At 43.5% G+C, this 11,428-nt stretch overlaps 1 protein-coding gene across 1 annotated transcript; it reads right to left on the bottom strand.

The window, feature by feature from the left end:
* Positions 1-2,316: 2,316 nt before the first annotated feature.
* Positions 2,317-3,857, bottom strand: LOC149954290 (uncharacterized). The gene is made up of 2 exons (XM_090169875.1): positions 2,436-3,857; positions 2,317-2,376 (listed from the first exon to the last, which is right to left on the bottom strand). Exons 1-2 carry the CDS (start codon positions 3,855-3,857, stop codon positions 2,317-2,319), a joined length of 1,482 nt encoding a protein of 493 aa, XP_090026001.1.
* Positions 3,858-11,428: the final 7,571 nt, after the last annotated feature.

The following is an 11,428-nucleotide window of genomic DNA, read 5'->3' as shown; positions in this document are numbered from 1 at the left end:
AATTATACCAGACGACGCTTGCTCGATTCGTCGCAGTAGGGGTCGTATAAAAGAACTAGGTTTTTTATTAGCTTTTTTATACTTGTTATTTTATATATTATTCCATCTCCAGTTTCGCATAATGTAATTCAGACTTCGGTACATCTCCCCTCTCAATAGAGTGTCTTTTTAAAATACGTGTTTAATTTCCCGCCATACCCCAACCGCCGGAGAGAGAGAGAGGGGGGGGGGGGTTGCGTTGAGTGGATTATTTTTTGCATATTTATCTATTTTCGGTATATGTCTCCACGTGGGGGCCTTTTTCGGGTTCAATTCCGTTACTAGTTACTACTATACGTTTATTGGTTATTATGGTTTGGCGCTTTGAGCAGCCACTCGATTTTATTACGTTTCCGTTGTTGGCCTTGAATTTTAATGATACGTGAAACTAACGCTACTTTTCAGTGGTGATAAGGGCGGGGAATTAGTAGAGTTGGTTTTATTATTAATTGGGGGTGTTATTAAACAAGATGCTAAAGACCCAAATACGCGTTCACGTACTGGAACGGTTTCGTTTTGTTTCTTTCGACGTGCCAAACAATCGCTTATCATTCTTATAAAAGATATAAACGGAATTTGGTACATTTCGAAATTGAAGAAAGATTTTATTGAAGCTACGGGTTTTTGAACACGAGGTATTCGTTTCAGGGAATATAATTTCTGGGCTGTACAAAAGATTTGATGTAAACGTGGATAATGATAGATCGTTGGTGCTCAGATATTTCGCAATCACAAAAATGCGTTTTATTCGCGGAAATCAACCGCGAAATGTTTTTTTCAAATTGAATATGAGATTTATTTAGATTTAATAAGTTAAATCATAAGTGTATAATATTGTGACATAAGTGTGACACTTCCTATTTTTCACATGCAAAAGATTTACTGAGAGCAAAAGTGTGTCAATCGGACCTATTTCAGAACGAATGTTACGAGCGAAATACAAGTTGGGAGGGGAGAAGGGAAAGTATGCCTTGGGGAGGGAAGGAAGTTAAAACCAACAAATAACGCCTCGTAGTGAGGATCGGAGGAACTAAGTAGCACTTGTCAAACCTAGGGTATTTTTGTATTTTTCGTCGTTCTGTGGAGATGCTTTCGCCATCTACCTACGATATAATACCATAGACTAAAAAAAGATCCAGAAAGGCGACAATAAATAGTCTTTTATGTGGTCGATCTCGAGTCTAACATTCATTAAACCTTTAGCATACGAAAGTACAGGGATTGTCACACTTTTGGTAAATATGTCACTTTTGCTGAGAGCTATTCAGAAGACAGACTGCATTACGGGTTTCGTCGCCGTTTTGCGTCCGCTTGCTTTCGCGTCACACGTATAGCCTTTGATAGCGCCTCGCTAGGGGGAGATTTTCCTATTGTGATGACGTCACTCCGTTACTAGCTTTCAGTAAAATATTCCCCAATGGGACAAACTTATGGAAAAATATTATAGACTTATGGTTAAATATGTAACAATAATTATTTATTAATAATTTTTATATTTTTACCAAGAATGTATTTATTTGTACTTCCTCTCATGTTCTAAATTCAAACTAATTTTTCAAGTTTACAATTATTTAAATTAATAAAATTTATAGGTTTAAACCGGTAAATAAGTTAATACATAATTTGTACTATGCTCCCAAAAGAATGATATAAAAATTAATTGTCCTACTGGCGACTGTAGAAGTGTTCCACTCGACGCTACTTTTCGATTGTTCATAATCAAAGTGTTCATAAAATCAGGATGCCTAAATTCCACTGTTGGCCTTCATAAATTTTTGAATATTTTTTACGTTGCTCCCAATCACCCGACGTCGAATACCCTCAAACGGCAAGGTCGGCCGACAGTCGGCGAATTACACTTTTTAGAGTCGAAATGTCCAAGGGGTAAACTGGTCGGTTTGACCCTAAACCAACTACCAAAATGCGCTAGGCCGACTGCCTAACGGCATCGGGCCGACATCCTTTTCGATATTTACATAATAAAACTCTAAGCCCCTTTCGTCGCATTTTTTTCTGACTTCCATTCGCGACTCTAACGTAGCATCGCCGCAGGTACACGGAGGTACACACCGAATACTAGGTCATTGAGTATATTTCAGAAATCGGGTCTAACGTGATAACGCCGAAGGTAATTTCTCGGTGTATAACCCGTGGTTGTTGCGCTTCGCCTTATTATTATTATAAGTAAAGTTGGGTGGTTGGGTTAGACCCAACCTAGCACTTCGACCAGAGGTCCATTGTGCAGCCCCAGCCAATTAAACATGGAAAAGCCCAGTCTTAGAAACGAAGCGCAGGATTTGCTTCGCCGGGATGTTGGAAAGATCGCTCGTTTCCAACCTATGCATACCAAGGTACTCAAACCTTTGAGCCGCGTAAGAATCACAGACACAAAGGACATGAGAGGAAGTTTCCTCCTCTGCAAGGCATGCCCTGCACAAAGGACTCTCACTGATACCAATCAGATGCAGATGTCTATTAAGCTGGCAGTGACCTAAAAGTAGGCCCGTAACCACCCTTATACTACTCTTAGAGAGCGAAAGCAACTCAGTTGCTCCATTCATAGAAGGCCCAGGGATAAATTCCTTGGCCTGCCTCTGACCCTCCGTCTCAAGCCAAAGCCTGACCTGCCTCTCAGTCATAGCGCCATGCACATGGCTGCGAACCAGGCCATTGGGTATTGGAATAGCAGGTTCAGCACCTAAGAACCTTGCCTCCGCACCCTCCTTGGCCAGAGTGTCGGCCATCTCATTGCCATGATGCCCCTTATGACCGGGCACCCAATATAGTTGAACCCTATTATGGGTGCCCAGTTCCAAAAGGAGATCCAAACAGCTAAGAACGAGCTTAGAAGTAATACTAAACTGATTAAGAGCCTGACTGTCCGAGAAAATCTGAATAGTCTTGTCCCGATACTTCTTTTTAAGACATAAGTCTACACAGAAGCAGATGGCTGCAATCTCAGCCTGAAAAACCGTAGCAAAAACGCCAAGGCTCTCAGAGAAGCCAAACTTCTTAGTCTGACAGTAAACTCCAGCACCCACCCCTGAGTGAGTCTTGGAGCCATCCGTGAACCAAACAATTTCGCCCTTGGTTCCAAACACCGTGTCGCCAGACCAGTCTAAGCGACTTGGAAAGTAAACACTAAACTGCTTTTCAAAGTGTATCTTTGTAGCCATGTTGTCAGAACCCATCAATAAGATCGGTAAGTGACTAGAATATTGCCGAAACAATTTGGTGTGGCTGAATTCCCAATTAGCAGGCCTCCACCAACCATTATGCAGTAACCGATGGGCACTCATAATTGCAACTTCCTCTATATAAAGATGAAGCGGTAGAATATTCAGGAACACTTCCAGAGAAACGCTTGGGGCCGTTCTCATAGCTCCTGTAATGCTGACACAGGCCAGCCTTTGCACAGTGCGTAGTTCAGACTGAACTGACTTAAGCACTACCCTCGGCCACCAAACCACTGCTGCATACGTCAGCATAGGCCTGATTATCATGGTATAGATCCAATACACAACCTTTGGGCTAAGACCCCAAGACTTGCTTATGGTACCCCTTACTCTCCAGAATAACATTTTTGCCTTCCTGATACTGAGGTCAAGATGTGGCTTCCATGTTAGTCTACTGTCGAAAATAACACCGAGGTATTTTACCTCAGTCGATTTGACCAGGATGGTCCCAAAGAAAGAAATATCATTGAACAAGTCCTGCACCTTCCTTCGAGTGAAAGGAATCAATCTTGTCTTGTCAGGATTGACGGTGAGGCCAACATTCCTACACCAGCATTCCACAGAGATGAGAGCTTTTCTCATCATAGTCGAAATGGTTCCTGGGAACTTCCCAGTAATTATCACTGCGACATCGTCAGCATAACCAAAGCCGCGACAGCCATCCCTGTTTAGTCTCACCAAGAGTTCGTCCACAACCAGGCACCACAGCAGGGGTGAAAGAACAACCCCCGGTAGGTGGTGACCCTTAGCGATTCTCCAAGCAGGGAAGCCGTCGCGACCCGATCAGTTAACATAGAGCAATACAGGACCTGTAGATTCTGCATAACACAGGAGAGAGAATATCTATTCCCTCCTGCAACAAGATGGGTGATATCCCATCCGGACCAGAGGCCTTGTAGGGCTTAAATGACTTAATAGCCCACATGAGCTTGGAGTGAGTGACAACTTGTTTTGCCACATCCCAATCTACCTTTTTAGTTCTTTTGAACCGAAGAGGAAGATCATAAGAGTCGTCTTTGTCAGTGAATTTAGAGTCTGGAAAGTGAACCTCCAACGTATGTGTCAGTGTTTCCTTTCCAGAACTGGAGTAACTACCATCCTTCAACTTAATAGTATCCAGATGTCTTGTATTGTCATGGGCCATAATTTTCATTAGTTTGGCTGTAGTGGGAATATCAGAGATACTCTCACAAAAATCCCTCCAGGAAGCCTGTTTGGCTTCCCGGATGGCCTTATAATAGGAAGTGAGGGTCTGCTTATAGGCTGACCAATCACCCGACCTCTTAGCTCTATTAAAAAGCTTACGAGTAGTTTTGCGAAGTCTACCAATCTCATTGTTCCACCAAGGAACTAACCTTGGCTGGTTGGTAGATTTTGCTGGACAGTTTTGGTGGTAGGAGTCGACTATGGACTGTTGCATGTGATCAACAGCCATTTCGAGCTCCAGCACCGAGGAGAGCCTAGAGCCACATCCCTGTAAGTGAAGATCAAGGTCTTCCCTATACCTAGGCCAATTAGTTGATCTAGGATTGCGTATTTCGGTAACTACCTGGGCAGGTTGGACCAAAACAGAAAAACATATTTGCCTATGATCCGAAAGTGATGGTTCATTAGACACATGCCATTGTGTCACAGAGTGTAATACATTTTCAGTGCACAGAGTTAAGTCAATAACCTCACTCCTGTTACTTGTAACAAAAGTTGGTATATTGTGTTTATTAAGGATATGAAGTTTAGTACTAACCAGATATTCCATTAAGTCATCACCGCGTTGGTTGCAGTCACTGCTGCCCCATGCAACGTGGTGAGCATTGGCATCGCACCCAATGACAAGCTTCTTGCCCAGTCTCTCACAGTGGTTCACCAGATTGGCAACCTCCTGTGATGGAGGGGACAAGGCATCATAGGGAAAATAGCCAGACGCCATGATTAATTCGTCTACTCCATCAGCTGATGAAGAGAAGATTTTTATGGTGGCAGTCTCCCTAGATTGGTATAATGAAAGAGGAAGAGCGTGAATACCCTTTCGTATCAAAATACATGCTCTAGGATTAGCAGATTTGTAGTCATAATAAACAGTACCTGCATTTTTGAGCCCTAGGATCCTTCCATTATGGATCCAAGGCTCCTGTATGAGGGCCACGTCTAAGCCCTCCACAACAAACCTGCGACAGAGAACTGCAGAGGCTGCCTTACAGTGATGCAGATTAATCTGTATCACCTTCATGTTCAACCACAGTTGCTGGTGCTTGGCTACTCGCCGGCTAAGGGGGTGGGTACAGGACTGACCCTACCTCCATCACCAGCTGAACCACTCGCATCTTCACCTATTGCGCCTGTGGGTTGGACAGACCCTTCTGCGCCGGTGGAGGTGTTCTCTACCACCGTGATGTCGGAAATGTCCGACATGGACCCCAGGGTGATATCACCCAGTTCTCCTGCCAGATCAAAGTCCAACATCTCAGTAGCAGAGTCCTCTGCCACCGCTTCAGGCTGCGCTGTGGTGTTAGGATTTTTAAGGACTTTAAAAGTCCCCCTATCCTCCCCTGTGTAGGCAGTAAATCCTGCCTCCTTTAAAACTGCGACAGAATCTTCATCCATCTGGAAAATCCACCGAACGAAGTTCTTGTAACTGACAGAGGTGACCACTTTCCAACGGCTCGTAATGAGCTTGTTGTTATAGAGGTGCAGCCTCTTAAGAAGGACTTCTGGATTCTTCGTCCAGACATCCTTAGTCCTGAAGGCGACCTTGACCGGTTTCGGTAGTTCATTAGCCTTTATTACTAAAAGTTTCGTTCCCTCCAAAACACAGTCATTCTGGTCAAAGGCCTTCCTTAACCACTCCCCGGTTGGGGCATCCCCACAGAGATATGTGATGGCACCTCCGACCAGCTGGAAATTCCTGATGAGAGGAAGAGGTTCACCCGAAGGTGTCCCATCAACTTTCTCCAGAATCCCACACTGGACGGCGCCCATCTCCTCCTCTGTGATGAGGTTGTTCGGAAAGCCATCTTTTACAATGGCCATCTTAGGCAACCCTACTGCGTCACTATAGGACATAGGAGTTGGACGCTCCTTAGCCTTTTTGGCCGCAGATTGAGAAGAACCAGGCGAAGGATTGGAGTCCTCCGACCTGAGCCTCTTAAGTGAAGGGGTTACTTTGTCACCCGAGGATGACTGAACCTCCTTCTTAGCGATCCTTGCAGCCTTGCGGCGTGCATTGCGTATCGACGTTTTTGAGAGTCGGGTAACATCCGAAGATAACCCAGACCCTCCATCAGGCTGGGTGCTGCTGGAAGCAGACCCTTGCTCGTTCTTTTCTTCAAGCCGGGTACTACTGGAAGTAGACCCTTACTCATTTTTTTGGTTTTGTTTTTGTTTTGAGTTCATAAATGATCCCACGAGTATGGAGGAAAGTAAAAGGTCACCACCCGGTCGTCCTCCTCCCGGGTGGAAGGCTAATTACAACGGGGTTTCGCCTGGTTCCCCGAGGGGATCGTTAGAGATACCGTATTTTCGCTTCCCCGGTACCATTCAGCCCTCAGCACGATACCTTACACCTTAACTTAAGGAAGAAGCAGAGCCTTAGTTGGCCAGCATGAAGGGTTACCCCTCCACCTGTTACTCCCTTCCACCACGAAGAGGTACAAGGTTGCAGTTTATGGAAGGGTGCGCTTCGCCTTAATACTAGGTCATTGAGTATATTTTTGTCATTGGGTTTGTTTTTGGAATTTCGCACTGTAAATCGGGACTCAAGGACGAGCGTATTTTTATTTGTTCGTCATGAGAGTAAATCAGCCATTGGACACAGGGGGTTTCAAGGAGTACAGAGGGGTTTGGGACACCTTCGAGTTTTTGAGTTATTTTTGCGGGGAAAAGGGTACCATGGAAATTCTCGCATGGGAAAAGGAGAGGGGAGTACCACGGTAACTATCACATGGGAAAGGGGGGAGGGGGTACCACGGTCATTATCGCATGGGACAAAGAGGGAGGGGGTACCGCGGGTATTATCTGATGGGAAAAGGGGGAAGGGGTACCACGGTAGTTATCACATGGGAAAAGGGGGAAGGGGTACGACGGTCAGGGCCGGCGCTAGGATTTTCGGGCCCCAGGTAATTTTTACTCCAAAATTTGGTTTTTTGGAAATAGTCAGAAAATTTTAGTTAGGCACCCTTTCGGAGGCCCGGGCCCGGGGTACTTTTGCCCCGCTTACCCCCCTAACGCCGGCCCTGATGACGGTAGTTACCACATGGGAAAAGGGGGGAGGGAGTACCAAGGTAATTATCACATGGGAAAATGGGGGAGGGGGTACCACGGTAGCTATCACATGGGAAAATGGGGTGGGGGTACCACGGTAATTATCACATGGGGTAAAGGGGCGGAAGGGCCTTACTGGGGTGGTTCTACTATGGGTAAAAGAGTACCATGGAAATTATCCCCTGGGAAAAAGGGGGGGAGGTCTTACTGGGGGGGGGTCGACTATGGGTTAAAGGGTACCACGGAAATTATCGCGTGGAAAAAAAGGGTCGGGGGCCTTACTGCGGTGCTTCGACTATGCGGTAAAGGGTGCCACGGTAATTCTCGCATGGGAAAAAGGGGGAGGCGGTCTTACTGCGGTGGTTCGTAAAGGGTGCCTCGAAACACACCCTCAGCTAGTTTTATATAACTGTAAAATTACCACGTAAAGTCGTATATAGCTTTACAAATTAGCTACGCACCACCGAACTTCAGGATCTTCTAGAGATCTGTAGTAACTACGCCACGGAGTTCGGACTATTGTTTGGAGCGAATAAATGCAGTATTTTCCCAGCGAACACTATAGAGCAATTTCAGTCCCGCTTTAGGCGACGTAATTACTAATGGTTTTTCCTATAGAAAAAATCCGCACAAAATGGCGGACATGCTACTAGCTGAAGCCTTATTCTCCCAAAGTTCAGCATTCAATTAAACTCTGTTCCACTAGCGAGCACTGTATCTGGGTATTTCCTTGTCTTCCGACGACTACTATTTCGGTGCCCATGAACAGAAACTTCGTCGCAAAGCCACCAGGCAGCGTTGCCAACCGTACTATAATTAAAGTACATTTCGATAATTTTACGATTCTAATTTTACCGTACTATAATTTCAATTGCGATAATTGTACTATAATTTTACTATATTTCCGATATTTGTGCGATAATTTAACATAAGAACGGCGTTTCCAGTTTCTTATGTTACTCCTAGTAGGCTAAGAATTGAAATATTATACTCCTTGGAGTCTTTGGTTTGTACTCGAAAATACAGCCGACTTGACTAATCAAGCGTGTTGTAGCCTAACGAAAATGAAATATGTTAGTAACAGCCATCTATATGATAAAGTGCTACCACGCTATAGCGAGTAATCAAAGTTGGCCGTACTTGTGTACTATAATTTTCTAGAAAATTCGATAATTTTTCGGCTTCGATACTGTAATTTCAGTTTTGGGACCTGGCAACGCTCCACCACTTTGATGGGAGCTGTGGAACCTAAAGGCAGTGCCGTATTTCCGCCTAGGCCAACCTAGGCCGTGGCCTAGGGGCCCTCCAGTGACCGTAATTACAGTATTCGAAGTCATAAATCTATAATATCAATCGTAATTTATATTGGAGAAATTCGTAGGTAGAAGATTTTGTTTTAAAATTACCAAAATTTGTGCCTGGCAGTTTACGGACGCAGCCTTAAATCGCAATGTTGCATAATTATCACATATTTAGTCGACGATTGTTAAGAGCTTTTATTTAGTAATATAACCATAGAGCTCAGACTTCTACGCTGAATCAGGGAAATTCAGGCACAGCCTATTTCCAGGGATAAGAGTAAATGCAGCGCGTGAAAAGGGGGCCCAGACTCCTTATCTGCCTATGGGCCCAGGATCTCTAAGTCCGGCCCTGCCTAAAGGAGCTCACTCGTATAACACTTACAAAGCTACCAGCACCCTCTGGAAGTCGATGGCGCTTTCAGCTCTAACCTAATGTAATGAGGTCCTGTTTATTACGAGTGATACACTGCCGCTACTAGATCAAGCCCAAGATTGGCGGTCGGAGGGAACTTTATAAAGTCGAAGGGAAGATGACGTGTTCTTCCAACGACTAACCTGGATTTTAAGTATGGATCAGTGGATTCAGTGGTCTCTCGGGCGATTGGAATCACGCGGTTGATATTAGGGCACTTCAGCGTGCAATTGAGTTCGGGACTAATGAAGTGTCTTCCCATTGTAGTCTGTCGTGGTACAAGGTGAAAAGTGCGCCAAACATCGAGCCCTTCAATAATCACGATAAAGCGAGCCACCTCTACTTTCAATCCAGAACCGGGGCACTGATAAAAGAGTGAATAATAATCAGCTAGGCTAATACCCAAGGCACCACCTTAGGCCTAAGTCATCATGCGAAACGCCCTTTGTGCGGGAATTCTGTGGAGGATATCTTCCACGTTATCATGAACTACCCGAGTTTAGAGGACTACTGTGGCTAGTTGAAGAACGCGCGAGGACTTTTTACCCGGCTTGGTTTTAACTCTCTGACGTTTCCGATTTCGATTGGAATAAGATTTCCAAGAGACTTAATGGAGTTAGTCAGTCTACGGTTACGATGACCCCCTTTGTATTATTATGATATCTTATTGTAAATATCCATCATAGTAAATCTTGTATTTGTATTGTACGTTTCTTCAACACAAGCAACGGCGAGTTTTGACTCCTCCCTTTAGCGGTTCTTGGCGAGGCTTAAGTGTTCAAAACAAATGGGCATTTTCTATTTACGCTCGTAGTTTTATTTTTAATTTAACATCAAAATGGTAAGAACTAACTACAATAATACTGTCCATGGTGAACCACGTCTTAACAATGGCCGCGGTTTGTTTACATCTAACTCCCCGTGAATATGAAGACGTTTAAAATCGAAATTTTTTTCCTGCTTTCTCGTCCCTGTATCTACTGTCCTTGGTGAAAGCCAGCTGCTTTGGTGGTGAAATTAGACCACATACTATTTATAAGACAAAACAAAAAGTTCAAACGTACTAAATATGTGCTAAAAACTATCAAAACGTATTTTCGTACCATAGATTTTTCCAAACGTACTAAATACGATTAAAAAAATTTAAAACGTATTTTCGTACCATAGATTTTCCAAACGTACTAAATACGATTAAAAAAATTTAAAACTGATTTTCGTACTAAAAACGTATTAAAAAAGTACAAATGTACCGCTCGGAACAACACTTTCCCACAGACCAATCGCTATCTCGCAATGCTTGTCCAGGCTCTATCTAAAAATTCTCAAAAACCGTCTAGTATACGCGTAGTAGTGCCGCTCAATACTATTCCAGATATAAGAATATCTAGGGGGGTTACCAAGTAATATAACAAGATGTCACGGACATTTGAGTACACACAATCCCACTGATGTATTAACTTAATAAACCCAAGAGGAATGTTATCGGAAAAGAATTATTCGAGTTACCTGGTTTTGGAAATAAGGTGGCGGAACGCGAACACGTTCATTTAAATTAATTTGTATAAAAACCAAGCGTTTCGAGTTAACTGGTTTTGGAAATAAGGTGGAGAAACGCGAACACGTTAATTTAAATTAATTTTTATAAAAACCAAGTTTTCCGAGTTACCTGGTTTCGGAAATAAGGTGGCGAAACGCGAACACGTTCATTTAAATTAATTTGTATAAAAACCAAGCGTTTCGAGTTAACTGGTTTTGGAAATAAGGTGGAGAAACGCGAACACGTTCATTTAAATTATTTTTTATAAAAACCAAGTTTTTCGAGTTACCTGGTTTTGGAAATAAGGTCCAAGTTTTTCGAGTTACCTGGTTTTGGAAATAAGGTGGCGCAACGCGAACACGTTCATTTAAATTTATTTTTTATAAAAACCAAGTTTTTCGAGTTACCTGGTTTTGGAAATAAGGTGGCGAAACGCGAACACGTTAATTTAAATTAATTTTTATAAAAACCAAGCGTTTCGAGTTAACTGGTTTTGGAAATAAGGTCCAAGTTTTTCGAGTTACCTGGTTTTGGAAATAAGGTGGCGAAACGCGAACACGAAGTTTTTCGAGTTACCTGGTTTTGGAAATAAGGTGGCGAAACGCGAACACGAAGTTTTTCGAGTTACCTGGTTTTGGAAATAAGG

This window comes from Leiobunum rupestre, chromosome 3 (assembly GCF_980474605.1).
Source record: "Leiobunum rupestre chromosome 3, qqLeiRupe1.1.hap1, whole genome shotgun sequence".
NCBI lineage: Eukaryota > Metazoa > Arthropoda > Arachnida > Opiliones > Sclerosomatidae > Leiobunum > Leiobunum rupestre.
This window is presented reverse-complemented; position numbering and strand designations above follow the sequence as displayed.

Bases quoted from the DNA above. Each gene is read 5' to 3' on its own strand.
- LOC149954290 (XM_090169875.1), bottom strand. From the start codon at position 3,857: ATGAGAAAAGCTCTCATCTCTGTGGAATGCTGGTGTAGGAATGTTGGC. The intron at 2,377-2,435 runs GTCCTTTGTGTC...TGGTATGCATAG, and splicing joins AGGAGGAAACTTCCTCTCAT to GTTGGAAACGAGCGATCTTT.